Source organism: Hibiscus syriacus, unplaced genomic scaffold (assembly GCF_006381635.1).
Source record: "Hibiscus syriacus cultivar Baekdansim isolate YM2019G1 unplaced genomic scaffold, ASM638163v2 tig00005678_pilon, whole genome shotgun sequence".
In the NCBI taxonomy this organism is placed as follows: Eukaryota; Viridiplantae; Streptophyta; class Magnoliopsida; order Malvales; family Malvaceae; genus Hibiscus; species Hibiscus syriacus.
The window spans coordinates 575,766-599,292 of record NW_024062064.1 but is presented as its reverse complement, the minus strand read 5'-3'; the positions used below and the strand labels follow the sequence as shown (position 1 = coordinate 599,292).

The 23,527-nt window shown below is 31.4% G+C and overlaps 1 protein-coding gene across 1 annotated transcript; it reads left to right on the top strand.

Moving 5' to 3' along the window:
* Positions 1–4,263: 4,263 nt before the first annotated feature.
* LOC120199867 (UDP-rhamnose/UDP-galactose transporter 4-like) lies at positions 4,264–6,483 on the top strand. The gene is made up of 5 exons (XM_039200856.1): positions 4,264–4,436; positions 4,882–5,066; positions 5,154–5,354; positions 5,571–5,732; positions 6,135–6,483. Exons 1-5 carry the CDS (start codon positions 4,307–4,309, stop codon positions 6,456–6,458), a joined length of 1,002 nt encoding a protein of 333 aa, XP_039056787.1. The 5' UTR covers positions 4,264–4,306; the 3' UTR covers positions 6,459–6,483.
* Positions 6,484–23,527: the final 17,044 nt, after the last annotated feature.

Genomic DNA, 23,527 nt, shown 5'->3' with positions numbered 1-23,527 from the left:
TTGTTTATTGTCCCAAAAGATTATACTTTCTCATTGCCTCTTTTCAACGAAATTTTCGAACTTAATTCATTATCCTTTCATATATTCACCAAATTACTAATCAATAACAATACCGATTATTATGCCTTACTCTGAAAAGTATCAGAATATGGGAATTTCAAAACAGGTGTTTACCAGAGAACACATACAAAGACACGTTTCCCTAAACTCATTAAGCAAATCATTAAAAATAAGGGTTTGAATCGAATAAATCAGTTTCAACATAACATCACCTTTCCCAAACAAAAAGGTCCCAATTTAAAGATACACAAAAAAGGAGAAGCCCTTCCGGTCAAATTTTCTCGAAAGGAAAATCAATTAGTGACCAAAGAATCAACAAGCCAAGATAACCTTTCTCGAGGTAGATAAGAGAAACCAAGTCTAGGAATATTTAAGAGGTTTAGAAAGTAACCGCAATCAAAACCCAAACATTGGCGAACACATAAACATATATCAAAATCAAAACCCAAAATCTAGGATCAAATGCTAATCAAACCTAACCCTTTAAACATGCATTTAGATCATCTTTACGACATATTGCAAACATGGAATCATGACATATGACCATTTTTAACAGGATCTTCAAGACCTATCACCTTATTAAAGTAGTGAATCAATGTTCAGCCAACCAGATCTCCTTATCACGTAGGAGCTGTGTCACCCCTAGATAACCAGCCGTCCTCATCACATAAGAACCGTGTCATCCACCGACCAGATCTCCTCATCACGTAGGAGTCGTGTCACCCCTAGATAACCAGTCGTCCTCATCACGTAGGAACCGTGTTATATACCTTATCGATAAAGATGGCATGTCGTCCTCATCACATAGGAATCGTGTCATTCACCGACTAGATCTCCTCATCACGTAGGAGTCACGTCACCCTTAAATAGCCAGACTTCCTCATCACATAGGAACCATGCTATCACCCAAATTTACCTATAAAAATCAGAACTCTTTATCGCAGATGAGCAACGTCGTCCTCAACTATCAAATTTCAAAGTAAAAAAGGAGAATCAGACAAAAACATGATGTATTGTCATCTTTTCCTTATTCTTGTTAACACAAGAATGTACAAAGAAGGGCAGCTATAGACACCCATTTTTATCCGAGTCTTTATTTATTATTATTATTATATTTTTTATTATTATTTTATTATTAAAAATGAATTACAGTTTTTATAGGCCAGGCCAGTAGCCCAAATACAAGCCTAGTACAATCAAATATATGGCTCAGATTCGACCCAACCCGTTACAACCATCAGACCTAAACGTGACCCAATCACTCAACGCAAACCGAATCAGTAACCCATGAGAGATCCGATCCACTCAGCTCACCCGAGGCCCGAATCAAACCCGACCTAAAACTAGAAACCCTAAATATATTAGGGTTTCTAAAAATGGTTTCTAGCGTCGCTCAATCTCGTCCATTGATCTGGACCCAAATTAATGGTCCAGATCAGTGGCCATTTAGGGTTGTTAAAACCTTAAACCTAGACAACTACTACCGCCTTCATTGCATACTGTTTTTACAGCCTCCGACCGCCTCTAACACTGCCATCATCCTACAGTGACCAAATATCAGTGTCAACCGTGAAGAAATGACAACAAATCAACAAAGAAATACAAAACAAAGCCAAAGATATCCCGAGGATATCTACCATATCAACATACCAGAATAGGGCACTCATACCCTATATTTTGGGAACCCAAATCATCAAATAAAATACAAAGGGGAGTGGGTTTCTTTTTTAAAAAAGGGAAAAGTTTTGAAGAGGAACACAGAGTCAAAAACATAAAAAAACCCAGAGATTCCAGGAAAAAATAAAAAAATAAAGAACTAAAAAGAACAAAAGAGATAAAAGAAGAGAGAAATGTTACCTTGTAGATCTGAATTGTGGAGGCCTCATCAGAGTTCAAAAAGAAACCCCTTTGCAAATGTAAAAAGTGTCTTCCTTTTTTTTTTCTAGATCTATGAGTTTCGGGTGTGGGTATAAATTTTCTGGGGTTAATTTAGGATAGAAAGAGAGATAAGAAGGGAAAGGGTGTTTTTTTACTTGTCTTGCTCCTCGTGGCCACCCGTCTACGGTGGTCGGGGAGTTAAGGTTTCCATCATCGGGGGAAGGACGGAGGAAGAGAGGTTGAGGAGAGGAGAGAGACGAGAGTATTTTACTCTCTGGTTTTCGAAGAGAGAGAGAAGAAATTGAGAAATGAGAAACTTATCGAGCTAGGGCCTTTCCTCTGCCCTTATATCTAAAGTGCAAAACGATGTCGTTTGATTAGGGTCTAGGTGTAAGTTTAGCATTTGGGTAAATTATGTAATGGGGCCTAGGGTTTTTGTAACTTTCTGTTGTGATCATGTATTGTAGTTTACTTGTTTTATATTTTATGCCTCATATTTGCAAATTTTGTATATTGGTCACTTTGCAGTGTATTATTAATATTTTGTAAATTTCAACATTGTACTCTGCGTTTATAAAGTTTACATTTTGATCATTGTTTCAGTTTGGTTTAAATACTAAATTTATAGTGTATGTTTTCCTTTTATTATTTTTTAGTCCTTTGTTTGTATTATATAAAAATGGTAATTTAATCATCATGTCCTTAGAATTCCTTTTATCATATTGCATGTGAATTTAGAGGATTTTCGCTACTCAATATGATTACGAAATGTCAAAAAGAAGTAGAACCAAATGGAAAATAATAGGTAGCCATCAAATAATAGTGATCCATTATTACCCTTCATTTTCATCATAAGTGAAGGGAAAAGGACTAGTGAGGGAATAAACACATTTATGCAAGGTTCTAATCTAAAATATCAGTGGACATAGAAGGTATTTATTATGGAAGTAATAATTTTGCTTATTCTCCTTCTATTTGCTTCCCTTGTTTTCTGATTGGCGACACTATGTCATATCAAAATATAACAGTAAAGATATTTCTCTCTCTTTTCTCTTTTAAAAACTGCGCAGATCACGGGGGGACCTTATTTGGACTCTCTTCTTTTCCTCCTCTCGTGTTTTGGCAGGTTCGTTAAATCTGTTCTTTCTCGCCTAATTTGTTACATTTTTTATCCAGAAGATCTTTTTCTTTTCTAACTATGTTTCGATTCCATCTTTTTCTATATACTATATTTCTGATTGATGCATTGTTATTCCGATTAATCAGACTCTTTTTTCATACTTCTCTAAATTTGGGGTTGAAACTGTTTGTGATTTCTGTTCTGTTTGAGAAATGAAGCGTTATTAAGAAAACGTTAAAGATGATGGATGAGCTGAGAAATAGCAAACTTTTTTGCTTTTCAGTTTTTTTTATAATCCAATATTGTTGAGTTTTGATGGATACTTACATTTAAAACTTTTAGCACTTTTCCAGCTGAAGAATATAGTATCAACTCTTATTATTGCAGATCTTTGCAAGCATTTCAAATTTTTCAGCTGGAAAGGTTTCAACTTTTGATCCCGTGTTTGGTTTTTTTTAGATAAAAAAATAGAGCAGATAATGGGTGCACAAATAAATAAAAATCGTTTGATTAATGGAGGAAAAGCAATGAGGATGCCTAATTCATTCATTATTTTGTCTGTTGCTACCTGGATTTTAATGTAATATTCACTAGTTATTCATTGTTGCAAGATATATTTGGTTGCTATTAAAATTTTTAAGTGATAGGATCTAGATTTTGATGTCAAATTTTGACCTGTTTGAAATTCTTGATTTGAAACTATTTACTGCGGAAACTTTTTGTAGTTTGCGTTCTATTCTGATTGGATGCGACGAATATCGATCTCTATAAGTAGATGCTGGAATCTAAAATTCAGCCTCGACCCTTTCAAAATTTTTAGTAGAATGTGTCAAAATCCAAATCCAGCTTCTTTTTCTGACTATAAAGTTGAATTTAATTTCCAAATCTTCTCAACTAATGATGTTTTCCAAACATATCACGGGCTCTTGAGACTTGAAAGAGATCATTGTACATGATATCTCTTCCTCAAAAATTGTTACTTTCCTTTTAACTGTGTTAAAGAAAATATACTTTGCAATTGTATGCTGCTATTTTATTTCACTGTTATTATTATTATTTCTGAAATACGGAATTCTTCATTGCCTTTATTACATGAGGTTGCTTGTTTGTTCTTCTTTAACCTTTTGATTTCCAAATAATTTGTTGATTCAGGTATATAGCTGCTGGTTTTTTGCTCCCGAGCTTCGTTTTTCCCCCATGAAAATTTAAAACAAATATTGCTTGATTAATTGGAGACTGTAGTTAATAATGTCCTCTGTAAGCAAGGGTGATAGGAAGGAAGCACTTGATGTGGCCTCGTGGTTTTTCAATGTTGTCACATCTGTGGGTATAATCATGGTCAATAAAGCCTTGATGGCCACATATGGCTTCAGTTTTGGTATGTTTCGAATGAACATTTTACCTGCAAACTTTGATAACTTTGCCTTTGCATTAAATATCTAATGGATCAATCACTTGTTAGTCCACGAATATGACTGCATATGGTCATCTAAAAGGGAGAGCTATCATGAATGACTGAAGTCTGAAGGGCTAAGAAGTTAACAACACGTATAAAGTTGGATAAATAAACAAAGAAGTTATCTATCATTAGCATTATTTTCTTCTTCAGCTTCTGTGTGAAACACCCAAATTGAAAGGGTTCAAATCCATGAATGGTCAGGGTGAGATTTGTGGGATGAGTGAGAGCTTCATCCCGTTGTCTTGCTCAAATTCCTTACATATAAAAAATAACATGTTTTGACCTTATAAATTCTGAAGTCAATGTCAAGAAATTTTACCTCTCCAGCAACCCTGATTGTGTACAATTTATTACTTTGGTGCAGCTACAACATTAACTGGTTTGCATTTTGCCACAACAACCTTGTTGACTGTTCTTCTTAGGTGGCTGGGTTACATTCAGGGATCACATCTTCCATTACCCGAACTTCTCAAGTTTGTCTTGTTTGCAAACTTTTCTATTGTTGGAATGAATGTGAGTTTGATGTGGAATTCTGTGGGCTTCTATCAGGTCAGTTTTTGCAACTAGGCTATTATTTACTATGTATGATCTTTTGGAAGTTATGTTACAGTTTTTTTGTTTAAAAATTATTCTCAGATAGCAAAGCTTAGCATGATTCCAGTATCGTGCTTTCTGGAAATTGTTTTTGACAAGGTCCGCTACTCAAGAGACACAAAGCTTAGCATACTGCTTGTTCTCTTTGGAGTTGCTGTCTGTACTGTTACAGATGTGAGTGTCAATTTCAAGGGTTTTTTAGCTGCTGTAATAGCAGTCTGGAGCACAGCCCTCCAACAGTATGTAAGTAAATCTGTACCTGTATCCTGATTTTACCTAAGATGCAATTTGTTGGAAGAAAATTTGGACAGTAGTGTCAAATAACTTTTCAATTAAACAAGGTTCAGAATGCATGTCTTGGCTTAATCCATTCTATAAATGTGGCACATGCCATGCGTAATCTTGTTTTATGGACTGATATTTTTGGTCTTTCATTGTTTTTCTTATTTATTATTGCAGTACGTACATTTTCTTCAACGCAAGCATTCTTTAGGATCTTTTGACTTGTTGGGACACACTGCTCCAGTTCAAGCTGCAAGCCTACTGTTAGTTGGCCCTTTTGTGGACTACTGGCTAACAGAGAAAAAGGTTTATGCCTATGACTTCAATGTGATATCAGTGGTAAGGTTCTTAGCAGGATTAACTAGATTTTAGTCGATAATAGTACTGCTCCATTTCACATGCATGCATTCTCATAAAGTCATTGCATCTAATCCTGTTATGCCTTTAGTTGTTCACATAATGCAAAATAGTTTGAAGCAAGGCTGTTATCATCTGTACCTGCTTATTAAATAGGGAAATTAAGATGTCTAGGTCTAATGCCAAAGTTGGTGCTATTTTATGTCTATATCAATTGTGGTGTCTGGTAATTATATGAGAATGTCTCTGTATTTCTCGTGTCACATTAAATATTCCCGCATTTGCTTATAACAAGGATTCACAAATACGAAAACATGGTTGATGTAAACAACTTACCTATTTTTGAGTCTGTGTAAATTATATTGTGATTCTCTGTGCATGCAGTTTTTCTTAATCATGTCATGCTCCATTGCGGTCGGGACCAACCTCAGCCAGTTCATCTGCATTGGCAGGTTTACGGCTGTATCATTCCAAGTGCTCGGCCATATGAAGACTATTCTCGTCCTGATGTTGGGGTTCATTTTCTTCGGGAAAGAAGGTTTGAACCTACACGTAATTCTGGGTATGGTCATCGCAGTTGCAGGAATGGTCTGTTACGGTTATGCCTCCTCCAAACCGGGAGGAAAAGAACGACGGATTTATTCGGCTCCGAGCAACAAACCGCATAAACAGGAGTTATCAGATTCCACCGAGACAGGGGAGGTCTGAAAATTCAGTTACGGGTTTAACAAAGTATAAGGTAAGAAAATATACCTACGGAGAGTGAAACCGAGACATTTTATTTTTAACCTAGTCAAGCAGGATCCAAGAGAATATTTACACCTAAAGGATTAAAGGTTCAAATTACTACTATATTGGTCTTTTTTTTTCACAAATTATGGTTGATCGTTCTATTGTCATTTATTTATTCAAGCGGAAAGATGGGTTGAGAAGGAGCTCAGCTAATTCCCTGTGAAAACAGTAATTTTTTTCTTCTTTTTCACTAATAATATTTCCTATAATAATTTATTTCCTTGTTTTCCAACCTACTTATTATTGTTTGTCCTTTATTCTAACCAAATTCAGGTTGACTGAGATGCATCATAATTACGTGTGTATTTGATTTGGTTCGGTCTTTAATAAATGATGAATTGAATCATATTATATGGTTTTCAAAAATGAATCTAGAACCAAATGATATAAAAATTGAAATTTTTGGTTTGGTTTGTTTTGGTTTAGTTTGGTTTTACGGTTTTTAACTATATACTATTTTTCAAATTTAACCTAAAAAAATAAAGTTCAAGCTTAAATTGAATGCAAAACACAAGTTTAAATTTATTAAAAAATAATATTATTAATTTTAGGAGTTTATTTGTTTTTTTTATCTTGGAAAGAATTCAAAATAAATTAGATTTGAATCATTATTTTTTTTAATTTAGTTTGATTTTAGACAAATGAGTTTTATAAGAAAATTGTGAATTATATATCTAAATCGAACTAAAATTAAATCACAATATAAAAATCTTAATAAAATTAAACGCATTTCAATTTTCTCTATTTCGTTTCATAATCTTATTTTCTCTTGGCTTATAAGGTCCGTTTGTTTCACGAAAATAAATTCTGATAAATGAATTTCGGAAAATGAATTACATTTTCTGAAAATTATTTTACGATGTTTCGATGATGTTGTGTAATTCATTTTACACTGGTTAGTAAATTTTTTAAAATTCTTTATTATAAACATCAAATACAATAAATAATATTATTTTTAAAATATTAGAATAATTTTGTAACACCCTAAACAGGATAACACACAATCAACCGATTCGATGACACACAAACCACCAGAGTGGCTATCCCATTTTTTTCCCATTTTTCTTTAACATTTAAAAACCATTTTAATAAAGAAATCCATCTATAAAATGAAATTAAGGTTTTACATCAAGAGCTACCAAAATAAATTTGTACGTCAAAATATACAAACCAATTTCTCAAATATGTTACACTAGACTGTACAACAAGGTCTATACATATACATGCCATTCAAGAAATAATTCGAGACGTACTCTGCTCTGCCCTTAGTCACTCAAAAGCTCCTCGAATGCTCCACATATTAATCAATGTAAGGAAACAAATTTCAAATGTTGAGCTAGTTAACTTAGTGTCACACTAACAACTAAATCATACTAAAAGTGAATCAATAAATGCTCAAGCTATCAAGTCTAATGCATCATTGAGTATACTCATATACCCACTCTCTACTCTGTGGTAGATATCATGGTGCGGCTGAGGGTTCTACATCTAAGAGCTTATGTACCCCTCTAGTCTACCGAGGACGAGGTCTGGAACTCTACATCGAACACAGCACCCTCGACTAACCCACCCCTCGTGAGTGTCGGGTCTTGATCCCAGATGGTCGGTTTAAAGTGCCTCGCGCACTACTTAAGGATATCCAGACCGAATCTACTCATCAATACTAGTATCATATGCTAAAGTGACTCGGATTTCTTGATCGTTTCCCAAACATTCAATAAGTCTAGTTTCATTTGACCTTATTTATTTCATTTTTAGTGAAATTAGACATTTTTATTGTTCTCAATTGTAGTCTTATTTGGGAGAAATTATCATGCTTTTGAGAAAACGTCATTATCTTTTAAAAGCCCTCCATCAATCATGCCTAAAAATACACTTGGTATCGATACTAACCTCTCGATACCCCTTTATCGATACTCCCGTAAGGGTATAATATTATTAAAATAAAATATAATATATATATATAATAATATAATTATAACAATAAAAATATAATATTATTATAATAATTAATATTTTTATTAAAATGATACTAAAATAATATATTAATTTTAAATATATAAAATAATAATGTTTTGAGTGTTTATGCTTTGAAGTGAAAAGTTCGTGAAATGACTTACGAAAAATCAGACTACAAGTTATTTTTCAAAAAATGCAAAGGGAATTTAGTTGACCAGAAAAATGAATTACATTGACCATCGAATTTTCGTCAACCAAACACTAAAAGATGAAAAAAAAAATTCTAAAAAATTAATTACAAAAAACAAACAAACCCAAATTTGGTCATACTGCCGGTTCATATACAAATTTACTCGTTCATGGTGGTCCCAAAAGCTACATATACCTATTATTTCCCCCATAATTCCTTTTCAAAAAACAAGAATTTTTGCAGACCCTGTGATACATTTAGGATAGAGAGAATGATGCAATGATGTCATGGGAGTTAATAGAGCCATTAACAATATTGGAAAAATCTGCTGCATATGGTTTTGCAAATAATGAGGGAAATGTTATTCTATTTTATTTATTAAATGGTATTGATAGGAAAATAATGAGGGTAGGGTCCCTCTCTCCTTTGATGCCATCATTTAGTTCGTGTGGCATTGATAAGATTTTCATTCTCATCTCTTTTTCTTTCACACTTTCCGTTTCGATAAAAAGAAAGGTGTGAGACCCACTTGCATTTTTCCAATTTTCTCTAATTCAATAAACTAAAAAACAAAATTCATCATCATCACCACCATCTTTTTTTTATCTTCTCCTTCTTTTTAAACTCATTTAATTAATTAATTATTTAAACTCCTTCTTTTAAGAAAAAAATTATATATATTTTAAATATGCCATATTCTATAATTAATTATGTATCATTCTTTTTCATTAGTTCAATCATAATTATAAAAAAAAAACTACTTCAGACACCACTAATTTTTTAGTTAATTTGTTTATACCACTAAATTTTTATTTATCAATTATAATATTAAATTTAGTGTTATATTCAATTATGTCACTCTATATTAAGTCACTAACGGGACGATGACATGACTAACGATTGATGTCGTGACATGTCACACCAAAATGACGTCACTTTGGTGTGATTGTTCTAATACCTAAAATAATGTCATTTTAGACACTGAACTTTAGGGTGTATCTATAATACCCAAATCCCACGGACTTGAGTGTCACACGTAGTCATCGAAGTGACTAACCATTTTTTTATACTAAAACCATATTCACTATTAAAATATTTACACAAAGTATGAAACCATAACAATTTACAAAATACGACCCCGATTTAGAAACTCGATACATAAAATAAATAAGCAAAATATTACAAGTCGACTCATTTCATATCATGACCTCTACATGTCAACGAAGCCATCATCATTTTACTCTGGTACTACGTTGAGACTCCTATGACGATATCGTGGTTCCATCACACTCTACAAACATGAAACATGCGAATGAAAATACATTTAGAACGCTGAGCTCGTAAGTCCCGCACTACACAATACCTCCACTATACCACATGTATTCATAACATAAGAATGCTAACAAGTATAATTTAAGAAGTAATGCTACTATGTCATCAATACTATGTCTATCATGAGCGTACATATATTAGGTCTCTAACCACATTATTGCAAATCTATGCATCATAATATGCAACATACATTCATCAAACACACATATAAGGGTAGGCATGTTGGTGTAGTTGGAGGGTCGCTTAGCATCTTAGGACTTACACCCCTTTATCTACCTAAGGTACCTTAGATAATACTTGGGTCACTTAGCATCAAAATCTTCATATAGAAAGACCCTTATTTCTAATACCTATGACGTCTTTAGAGTCACATAGCATCAGAGCTTAGTCCTACTAATCTAATCCTCGAGGTCACTTAGCATCAGAGTCTATGTTCAACTAGTATTTTAAGGCCTTAGTACTGACTTAAATATATCTAGATACTTCTAGAAAACAAGATGATCGTCGTATACACACAAAAATACAAGGGTTCCCATAGGCCAAACACATCAATAATTATCACACAAGGGCAGTTAAGGTAGCTTGATTAGTCACTAACCTAGTTTATCAAAATTGGGTGAAGCCATCCTTTTAACCATTACTATCTCGTTCGTTCTCTTATCTAGAATGCTATAAAATGATTTATTAGTCTTTTAGTGTTTTATGCCCTTAAGCAGTTAATACTTATCTCTACGTACTTGGTATATTATTACTAGCCCGACATTTAACTCAGGTTGGTTAATCGATATTGACTATGTAGTCGCTCTCATCATATATTCCCTTAACCCACCTTTGAGTTGAAGGGACAACTTGCACTTTATCGATATATACAAGTAACTTGGGTGTCCTCGTTATTTCTTGAGTATCAAGAAAAGGTGTAAGTCTTATGAAATCTTACTTCAGAAGGTTCTTATGATTATCACATAATTTATTCAATGTTCTCACTTGCAAACTTTATTGAGAGGTTTTGGTAGTCATATACCCATTCCCGAATCCTTAGCTCATAGTTATGCTTATTGTCCAGTACAAATATACTAATATTAGAACCCTTCAGTATCGATGTCGACCTCTCAATATGGGTCCCTACCCTTGGTACTAGTACCAAATTTGGCTACTAAAATTTATAACTCAACGATGGTACCGATATCCTATTCCTTAGTATCAATAAATGAAGAACAATATTGATTCTCTATGAATAGAGTATCGATACGATTTAGTAAAAACCCCAATATTGTTTGTTTCTAATATTCTTATCGAATCTTCGTTATTAAGCTCTTGTTATAAAGCTAAGTCTCATATTATTGTTTAACCCGTATGTGACTCAAACTCATACTCATACTCGTATAGGTCATTTTATTCACTTAGGCTCATAAGGGCAATTCGATAATTTTTGCCCCATAAGGGCATTCTAGCAATTCACCCCACTCACAAGTATACTACATGTATAAGGCTTATGAAAATAATACTTGAATAATTATCAGAGTCTTAATTCTTTTTTTCATGCACTCTCAAAATTTCATATCACTTAATATAATATAGGGCATTTTGGTCATTTTACGTATTCAAGGGTATTTGAGGTTTCCTCTCAAGTATAACAAGAAAACACTAATGCCATATCATTTCTTAGAGTCTTTCATTAAAAAAATAAAATTCATCATTATAAAGTATAATAAAATTAACAATTGAAATATATTTAGACTTAAATGAAAATAAATTTAGATAAGAAAATCTCACGCTTGATGATATTCAACCTTAAAATCTAAATATTTTGAAATCTAATCCTTACCATTAAATTAATATCTCATTGATATTTTATATTATGCTAGTTATTTTCGGGTTTTCAGATAATTTTTATAGTTGATTTGATGTATGATTAATTATCAACATAAAATAAAGTATATTTTAAATAATATATATGTTAAATTTAGCCTTTAATATTTATACCTATTGTTAATTTAGTCATTATTTTTAGTTAAATTTTACTCTAAACTTCTTTCAAAAAAGTTATGATAATTTAAGTATATTTTATATATATATTTTTTAAAAATTAAAATATTTTTAGAATTTTACGATCACTTATTATTATTATTTTGATAGAATGTCGCTAGTTTTATTAAAAATAGAAAATATCTAAAATTATAATAAAGATTTACAACATAACCATAAACCTAAAATATAATTATGACATTTTTTAATTACCATTGAGATAAAAACTAGCCACCTAAATCATATAAGTACCAAAGAAGGAAAAAGTTAAAAAACCTAACTAAAAAGCTGGAACAAAATAATGATACAAACAAATCTGACTGTATCGACAAATGAACCATAAAAGGGGATAGAACTACTGAAAGACTAGTGACAAAATGCAAATCAAAGTTGAGCGACGTGAGAAAACTATCCAAGAACACAAAACGCGTATCAAAATCAATCCAAGTGTCCAAAGCAGGGAAGATAATCATGATAACAAATAAATGCTATCTTGATGAGTCATGACGATATCAAATCTAACCCTGAGAAAAAAGATAAACGAAAACAACGACAAAAAATCATAAGCTACCCAAAGACAGAGAAAAACATGCCACAAAGGCAAAAATAAATGTGCCATAAAGATAGAGAACATATCACGAAGACATAATTATTCTTATTAAGAAATTAAAAAAACAATAATAGATCACCGACGGGCGGCAATCAACATCAAAACATATACTACCGCGGTTAAACAAAATTAAAGAGAACAAATTGGATTGATCAATAAAATTTATACAAATTATAAAGAAGAAAGAAAAAATGAAAAGAGAAGAGCAGGAAGAAAGCAACTAGGATTTTTTATTTATCCAAAACTAATTCACGATCACATATTAATGTGGCTTATAAAGTAAATAATATTATGTGAATGTGAAATAAACATACATTATTATGAAATATGTCATATTAACATCATTAAAATTTTAAATTCTACTTGATATTTTCATTACAAATTATTTAATTTTGTTTTGAAAGATTAAAATTAAAAATTAACTAAAAATTAATAAGATCGTATTAACAAAATACATGAATATTTAGAAGTAAACGTGTTAATTATATATTATAAAAAGGATAAACTATACGTTTAATACCTAAGTTATTATTTTTGTTTAATTTTGGTACACAAACTTTATTTTTTTCAAAAATTATACATAACTTTTAATTTAAGATTCAATTTAGTATCTGAATGTTAAAAAATTAATAAAGTTGTTGATGTGACATTTTTAATGATGGTGTCATATTATCTAACGGTGACACAATAATATCATCATTAAGTTTTTAACGATGTATACCAAAATGAGATATAAACTAAATATTAAATATGATTTTCAAACAAAATAAAATTTTGATACCACAACTAAACAAAAATAATAACTTAGATACTAAATGTGTATTTTACCTTAAACAATACCATCATATAATATTTTTTTTCAAAATAAGAAAAGGGCAATTATTCAATCAATAATTACCACTCTAGCCATTCATGTGGGTCCCAAAATTATTGCATGCGCGCGTTGGCGCACGTGTGGTGTTCCTTTCAATTTTATTTTTGGCTTAATGCTCATATCAGATCCTAAAGTATGCACTTTTACCACTTCGATTCCTGAAATATTTTTTTGTTTGATTTTATTACCTAAAGTATAGGTTTATTGTAATTTTTATCCTAAAATTTATTGACCTTAAAGAAAATTCCCAGTCAATCAAAAGATGTCATGTGCCTTTATTTAAATAATATGGTATTTTCATTAAATAAAATAATTTAATATTTAATTCTCTGTTCCCCACGCCTTCTTCCTTTTTTTCATTTATTTACCTAATGATTTATCTACGTAACTTAAATGGAGAAATGCACTTATGGATTGAGCGTAGGGTGAGCAAACCTCGACTTGAAAAATTAAAATTTTTGACTCGATTGACTTGAAAAAATTCGATTCGAATTGACTTCGAGTTAAAATTTCATAAACTTGACTCGAAAAAATTTCACGTTCAAATCGAGTTGTAAAATGCAACTCGAATAACTCAAATTTTTTACTAATTAATGGATTTATTTTCAAGTTTGAGTTGAGTCTGTGGACTTTGTGTGATATATGTATATCACATATAAAAAATATGAAGAAATATATTTGTATTGTATATATGGTTATAGAAATCACTTAAATTGAAATCAAATAATAATATAATATTATAAATATTTACAATTAAATTTAAACAAAAACTTGAAAAATCGACGTAACTCGACTCAAATTTTATAAATTCGACTCTACTCGAAAAAAATTCAAATCAAGTCCGAGTTATAAAATAGGACTCGTCAACTTGAATAACTCAAATTATTTTTACTCGACTCGATCTAACATTCATCCCTAATTGAGTGGGGTTGTCGAGAGCAATTTATGCTAAAACAAATTAATGGTAAATTACACCGTTCCTCACTGTACTATTATTATTTTGCTCACTCAACTTTCAATTTTTCTATTTTGCTCACTCCCTTGTTTTCTCTCTGACGGTTGATGACATGACATTTATTATTATTATTTAAGATAAAATAATTAAAAAATAAAATAAAAATAGAAGGTGGTCGATGCTACCGCCAGCCACCGTTAACCGTCGTAGATGGTGGTCGTTTGGTCCCAAAATGGGATGGGTCACTTCGTCTCGACGTCGTGATTTCAAATTTGACCTCAATTTTATCGGAAGTTCCTCCGAAGTCCACAAATTTGAGATTGAAAGTGAGAAAACTGAAATGTTTCTGTCCAAATTCACGGGTTTTGGGACATTTTCCATTGAAACAACCACCAGATTCGGACTCAGGGATCGAGATGAATCGACCATCCCATTTTGGGACCGAACGACTGCCATCTAGAGCGATTGACGGTGGTGAATGAAAATGACGTGGTGGAGGATGAGAGAAAATGGAGAAGAGAATGAAAAAGGGTAAATTACACCATGAGTCATTAAACTTTACTCTATCTCATATTTTACTCACCAAAACGACGTTGTTTTATAGTATATTTGAGTTTTTCAAAACGACGTCGTTTTGATTATTTTGTCATGTCATAATGTCATTAAAAACTTAACGGAAGAGTGAGCAAAATGATTTAATCTGTAAAGTTCAGTGAGTAAAATAGAAAAATTGAAAGTTGGGTGAGAAAAATAGGAGAGAGAGTATAATACAGTGAGGCACAATGTAATTTACCCAAAAATTAAATTCTTACATACTTTCTTTTTATTAATAATTTTTTTATTCTAAAATTTAACATAAAATTTTATGTTCATCTAAGGAAAAATATAATTATAACTTTCAAGCATTTTAAAATTGTTCCCCCCCCAAATCAAGCGATATCAATAGTTAAAAGAATGTTTGTTTTCTCTATATATTTCGAGTTCAAGCATCAACGATTCTCAAATGATTGAGAATCTTTTGAATAAATACTACCAATTGTAATACCCAAAATTAATTGAAAAAATATATATATATTTTTATTTTGAGTGATGAAATATGGAGTCGAATCAAAATAAAAGTCTATTAAATTTTATTTGAATTTTGAATCAAAATATAAATATAAATATAATTTTCGTTCAGATTTAAAATTTAGAATAAGTGAAGAATACATTAAATTTTTTTAAAAAATAAAACTAAAGAGTATATTAAACAAATAAGAATTATGATTAATCTTTCATAATAATTGTCTTTTGACTTGTCTTTTTCAATATGTATTTCTTTAATATTTTTGCGTCACCTTTCTTTTCCCCTTTCTTTTTTTTTTTCATTGGCAAGATATTAATTTTAATGTTGATCACCAATCGTCAATGATTAATAGTTATTTTATTTTATATTATGTCTTTTGTTTGTTTTTATTTTTATTTTTTTAATTTTAAATAAGAATATATGTCATTGTGACATATTTTTCTCTTTTCTTGAGATATGACCCTTTTGGCTTTTGATAATTTTTCGCATACCATTGCGATCGTTTTTGTGTTTGCACAAAGACCCTCACGATATTTAATTTTTGTTTGATTTGTCAGTGGTCACGTAAAGTCAAATCTTATCTTTGGTAAAACATTGTTTGTCGATATAATCAAAATTGACCGAAGTAACCTGACAGATAGTTTGATTTGTTGGATCAAAATCTATAATTATGGACACATATTTTTAATGTATGTTTGTATCATAAAATATGACATAAATTAAGTGAACAATAATACTATAAATTCATAAGGTATTAAAAGTATCATGAAAATAAAAGTATAGATACTATTCAAGTTGTGCTTATAATTTGATGAGGGTTAGAATTATAAGTACATACAATAACTGATTTTTAATTCAACTATATAAAAGGGTTATGGATCACAAGAAATAGATATATCGTATTTTCTCTAATCCCCATAGGAGAGTTTACTAAAAAAAATTCTATCTTCTTGGAAGATCACAACCAAATATATACTCAAGGATTCCAATATATCAATTAATCCAATTTAGGTATGTTTCAAGATCTAATATTTTATTCTTAATGATTTGATATAATTAAATCTTGATTAATTTTTCATGCTTTTCATGATTTGGTTCGGACAATTGACATCATTATCAGGTCATATTGAATAATTGAGAATCAATTCAGAATCATCATGTATAATCTATTGTATAAAATTTTGGTATAACTCTTATAAATTATGTGAGGCTTTAACCTTGAGTTTTGGGTTTCGTTCCCTAAATTTTCTGATTCATAAATCTGTTTTTTTGAATTTAGGTTGAATTGATTTTATTGGGTTTTGCGTATAAATGATTTTTTAATTAATCATTGATATCCGATCTATTGACTAACTAATCCAGAACGGGTACTGCAAAGGCGAGGGCGACCATCTCAATCCACTTTGCTCCATTCGTAAACACCAGGATTCGAACCGCTGACCTTATTTAAAAGACCTAGTGTCTCATCCCACTAGACCAACTAATTCTTGGTAAATGAATTTTAATTTAAGGTAATTCAATGTTGCGTTTTTTGAAGATTCATTATAAAATATGTTTTTTATATCGTTGTTCGTCATTCAGTGTCACTTAGCAATTTGAATCTGCTATAATTCTGATTTAGTGCGTGTTATTGCAAACGAATTGTTTACATACAAATTTATTTTGATTTCATATGATTGCTGAGTTATTGGATTGCTATGTATACATATGCTTGGGTTATTATAAAATCAACATTAGTATAGATTTATTAATGGAAAATTGAAATAACAAACTTTAGCATTTTATCAATTGACGTATAATATAATTTGCGGTTTTGATTTGTTTTGTAATTACAAAAAATAAGGGTAAAATACACATTTAGTACTTAAACTATCAGTTTTGATCCGTTTTAGTATCTAAACTTTTAACTTTTTTAAAAGCATACCGAAAGTTTAATTTTTTTTGTTCATTTTAGTATTCATGTTCAAAATTTAACGTTACATTTTAAAAAAAATGGAAAGTTTAGGTACTAAAACAAATCAAAACTGATAGTTTAAGTAATAAACACATTACGTTTTACAATAACGGGATACTAAAATGAAACAAAAAATAAACATTAGGTATGCTTTTGAAAAAACTTTAAAGTTTAGATATTAAAACGAACCAAAACTGATAGTTTAGGTACTAAATGCATAGTTTACTAAAAAAATAATTTATTTATTTTTTATTCACTTGCTTAATTTTTAAATCTTGATTTGGAATATCAAGTGCACAATAGTGATAATGTTTTGGTATTTTTAACATGTTCTTAAGCTTTCTTTATGAGCTTGTATACCAAATAAGACTTTAATAATGTTTGGGGGACCTTGATAAGGCTTTTGGGGTATCTTAGAGAGTGATTTGCCCAAGAAGGGCATTTCTAGGAATGAGTATTGGTACAAGAAAAACAATATCGAAACTATTCATGCGTAAGGTAAAAACAAGAGAGTTTTGTACGGGGAGTATGATACTCGTTATTAGAGTATCGATACTGGGGTCTCGGTTTGAAACCCATAGATCTAGTATCAAGACCAATATTCCAGTGTACATTTTTTGTATCAATACTCACGGGGAGTATCAATACCAAGGTTTGGTATCAATACTCCCCAGTATTGATATCGAGATATTTTTCAAAACATCTAACCCAAATTTAGTATCGATACTATGATAATATCGATAACTTATCTTGTTAGTATCAATACTAATATGAATGTATCGATACTACCCTTTTTCCCAGTTAAAATTAGCTGTAGAGTATCGACACCTTAGGTGGAGAACCAATACTGAGAGGCTTAGTATTGATATCGATGTATTTTTTGGGGCAAGTGATTAAAGGTATTTATAAGAGGTATTGAGGTTCCCAAGAACTCCATAATTTCTTTCAAATAAAACTACAAGTGAGAGCAAGATTAATAATCAAATATAGTAGAAATGGGATAAATTAGAGTGACATAAAACTAGCATTGGATGATGCTCGGGAGACGACCAATACATCCGCGTTACTTTAAAATGATATTGGTGTTGAGGAAATAGAATTGTCTAGATATCCTTAGGTAGTGTGCAAGGAACTTTAAAATGACTAACTAGGGTGTGAGGCCCGATACTCGCGAGGGGTGGGTTAGTCGAGGGTTGAGTCCAATGTAGAGATTCTGGACTCACCCTAGGTAGACTAGAGGGGTATGTGAGCTCTGAGATGTAGAACCCCTAGCCACACCATGATGTCTACACTAGAGTAAATAGTGAAGTACACTAGTATACTCACTATTTTATTACACTCGATAACATGATCATTTGATAAACACTTTTAGTATGGTTTAGTTGTTAGTGTGGCACTAGGCTAGTGAGCTCAGCGTTCAGAATTTGCTATCGTTCTTAGGTATCTAGGAGAAGCATTTGAGGAGCTTATTTCACAATCGATATCCTATGTAACACTCCAAATTCTGGTCTAGTAGTTTTAAGTTTACTCGAGAGGTATGTGGACCTCGTGGAATTTATAATTTGAGTCATTGGGTTTGAGCTGGACTTAATTAGGCCTATTTGGAGCCCAATTAACCATAAAAATTGGATTTTTGTTTAGTAGAAAGATGAGGAATGACCAATTGAGTGATTTCTCCATTTTTGAAAAGATGAAGATTTTTATTTATGCTCATCTTTTTATCCTCTTCATTTCTTCTTCTTCCTCTCCAAGCTTCATAAGCCAAAGGTAACTTCTTGAGCCTTTCCCATACTTTAAAATTAATCCATATTCCTTCCATCAACATTGTTTTAAAGATTCAAGCCTTGGGTTTCTTATTTTGCAAGGAAAAATGGGTTTAGAGTGTTCAAATGTAAATGAAGAAGATAAATACAATAGTAGTTGAGGAAATGAACTTTATTTTGGATTCTTAAGCTAAGTTAGTGTATTTCTAATCCTTTTTTGTGTTAATAAACTCCTAATCATGGCGCTTGTTGAGGAATTTATGTTTTGAGCATATTTGGGGGTTTTGTTTGATTTATGTCTAGATGATGTTTTTATGGTAAAAGTAGTGTTCTTAAGGTGCTAAATAACCCTAAATAACTTCCTAAAACATTATCACTTGATTTGGAACCAATCTATGACCTTTAGGATGATTTTTGGATGTTATCTAAGCCTGAATAAATTATTTTGAGGTTTAAGTATCGATATTGGGACAAACTGTATCAATACCAGATGAATTGGGGTAAAAATTAAGGTTTCATGCATGGAGTATTGATACTGCCAGGAGGTGTATCGATACAACCCCTACAATATCGATACTTAGGGTGACAATATCGATACTAGGCCTACATTTTGGAAAAAGAATGCATTTTTGGTACCGATACTCATAGTGTATCGATACTTGACCCTAGGGTATCAATACTACAAGTAGAGTATCGATATTACTCACTTTGGATTGTTAGATTGGACATATTTAAGGCTCGTAAGAACTAAAGATGATCTGTGATATTAAGTCTTAGTTTGTGGGGGACATAAATTCCCAAACACACTAGAATCACTTGTAGGAGTGGGTTACAACTGATGTAACCAAACTAAGCGTAATACATCAAAGTATCTTTAGTAGAGCATGTACCCAAATGGTTAAGTATGAGGATTGTTGCAGGGGAAGTACCTAAAAGCGACACATTAAGTCAGATTCAATAATGATAGAAATCATGGTATTTCAAAAACATTAGTGAACTGAGAATTTATAAGTCATTCTACCACTTCAAAGGGTATTGGGAGAAGTACGATAAGAGCATTAGGAGTGTTGCTACCTACTAACAAACTCTAGTTAAATCGTTTAGAGATCAATCTAGAGATAGAGATGACTAAAAGACCCCTAAGTGTTAATGACCACGATAGAGTTGTTAGATAAATTATCAACAATGTCAAACTAATGAATCTTTCCATAACGTCCTAGGTGAGAAGACGAGTGGGATAATGTCATGAGAAGGGGGAATGACCTCTCCTGACTTCAAGAAGTTTGGTAGAGAGTAGCCGAGCTACTTAGATTACCTTATTGTGGCATCAGTTAATGTGTGTTAAGATGTTAGCTCAAGTGGAGAGACTTATAATAATAACGAGATAATAATAATATTAATTATGTAATAATCATAAGAACCTTATGAAGTAAGATTCCATAAGACTTATACATTTGTTTGTCACTCGGGAAACGATAAGGACACTCGAGTTACTTTAGCGGTAAGGTGATTGTATTGTGTCCATAGAATATCTGGATATATCCAAGCCAGTGTGAGAGCACTTTATTCGCTAGTTGAACATCATACTGATGCTATGTGACCCAGACACGTTTCAAGTGTAATACCTCAAACCTCAGGTCAGTAACTAAAGTGTAAGGATTTAATAGTTAATGGTTTAATTTTGATAAATTGAAAAGTTCAAGGATTAATTTGGGAATTTTTGTTTAGGACTTTTTATCAAAGAGTGAAGAATGGAGGGCATTATAGTCTTTTAGCAGAAAAAGAATTTAAAATTCATTGTAAATGGGTATTTAAGTATATGGGGAATTAAAGAAAAGGAAAAGAAAAGTCTAGAGACACATCTTCATCTTATCTTCTCCTCTTCCTTGTGAAGCTCCTTGCTAAGGTGAGTTAACTTTCAAGTTGGGTTTTCTTTCATTTTTGAGTTGGTTTTTAATCATTGGGTGGTATAGAAACGTAAGGAAGCTTAAAGATGATTAGAAGATAAAGGATTGGGGATTTATTGGTGAATTAACAAGGTTGATTTTTAAGTGAAATGATGAAATTTGGTTAGTAACTTGATTCTAAAGACATATTTGACTTGTCAAAGGCCTAATTAAGGTATTTGAAGTCTTATAAATGATTGAGAACATGCTTGAAAATTTTGTATATTTTTAGTTTCAAGAGTTCTAAGGAAGATTTTAGATGTTAAATGGGTTTTAATTGATATACGTTAGTGGTAATAAGTGTAAATGAGTTTAAGGGCTTGAATAGAGTTAATGATAAGAGATTTAAATGACGTTTGGGTAAATTTTGAAGTAAAATAGGTGATTTTTGGGTAAGGGTATCGGTACTAGAAAAACAGTACCGATACTATAAGGTTAAATTGAAGGAAATAATATGAAATGGATGAACAATATCAATACTGGATTAAGAAGTATTTATACTGATGTGAATGTATCGATACCAAGGGTAAGGTATCGATACTGTAAGTAAAGATGAAATTCCAGAATGTCGAAATGGTATCAATACTGAAGTAGGTATTGGTACCATAGAAGAGAAGTATTGGTACTACAGGATGAGTACCAATACTATTCAGTCTAAAATGTTAAATTTGGTGTTTCATTTCGCTTAAGTAAAGATTAATTGGTTAGATATTAATTGAGTTCCAATATTCATAATGATCATGTTAATGTGTAGATTCAATTGAAAGGAAGTATCGAACGAATTGACGAATAAGGATAAGGTGAAAGTGAAAAGGATTTGCTTAGGGCTTAAGTGAGGCAAAGGTGAGTGCATTAATTATGTAATTATATGATATTAGGATGACTCGCGATGATACAACCTAGAATGTTTTTATAAAATAATGTTTTACCATATCTTAAAATATTTTCATAAAGTTTATGAAAATGATTTTACGAATAAATTTTAGAGTATGAACTGCTTTAAAATAGATGTATGTACTTCTATATTATTTTAACAACTATCGATGTTTCAAATAAATGTTTAATCTGCGAATTTGACTTAAAGGCCTATTGTATGTTCATTGAGAGTCATAGGTGCATTTTGACATACTTTGTGTATGATGGTTATCGATTGATTTTGTTTAATGCATATGTTGTATTTTCGTATCAGTACTATGTGTACTTTCGAAACTATGCGTGCATCCATTTTATTCATAATGAGTTTGTGAATTACCATTTCGGCACTACGTGTGCATCCATGGTATTCATAATGAGTTTGTGAATTACCATTTCGGCACTATGTGTGCACCCATGATATTCATAATGAGTTTGTGAATTACCATTTCGTTACCTTAGTATAGTGTAGCTGTCATCACAAAACCTTTGCTTTCGTTTAGCAATTAGGTGCAACTCATATACCTTACATTCTTATTCGACATACATTAGGCAAATAAATGGATACTTTGGAGAAATATTGATTTATAGGTATGCTGGGCATACTAAATATTGTTTCGCAGGTTATGTGAAAGAAATTTGGTTTACCAAGTTGGTTTTATGCATTACTATTCTTTATAGGATTAAATTCGTAGTTTGATATTTTATGATATGAAATGTTTTTAAGGAAATGTAAAATCAAGTATCAAATAGTTATATAATCAATGTTGCGTAATATATGTTATAAGTTATGAAAAATATAGTGTTTGTGTACTTAATGTTATTTTGAAAATAACATAAATGTTATTTCTTTAATATACTCATTATGCCTCACTAAGTCATAGACTTAGCGTGTGATTGTTTCACATGTAGATTCAAAGAGATTCGAGGTGTAAGCCGAGTAAGCAAGGAAATGGCAACATATTGGTGAAGACTGTTAGAAAAATTTGAATTTTATGTGCTTTTGTTATGGTAAATTTGGTTAGCATCTACTATAAATGTTTTAATTGTAGATGCTCTGATATATTTTGTAAATAAGTTTTCATTTTTCCAATAAAGTTAAATTTTAGTCAAATTTTCAAAGAGTTAAAGAGTTGAAAAGTCAATGTGACACCTCAGAGTCGTATCTGGGTTAGGTACGAGTTGGGTGTGTTACATTTATTGGTATCGGAGCATAGGTTGAGTCAAGTTTTCGAAATAGACAGGGCGGTCGACTGTAAAAAATGTTTGGTTTGTACATGCTAACGAAATAATAAGTATCTCTGATTTAATAGTGTAATGAGTATGTTGTCTTGCTAGTACGTTCAATGATTAGATATTAATAGATGTAAGACTAAGAGATTTTCCGAAGTGAAAGGGG

Bases quoted from the DNA above. Each gene is read 5' to 3' on its own strand.
- LOC120199867 (XM_039200856.1), top strand. From the start codon at position 4,307: ATGTCCTCTGTAAGCAAGGGTGATAGGAAGGAAGCACTTGATGTGGCC. The intron at 5,067-5,153 runs GTCAGTTTTTGC...AATTATTCTCAG, and splicing joins ATTCTGTGGGCTTCTATCAG to ATAGCAAAGCTTAGCATGAT. The intron at 5,355-5,570 runs GTAAGTAAATCT...TTATTATTGCAG, and splicing joins GCACAGCCCTCCAACAGTAT to TACGTACATTTTCTTCAACG.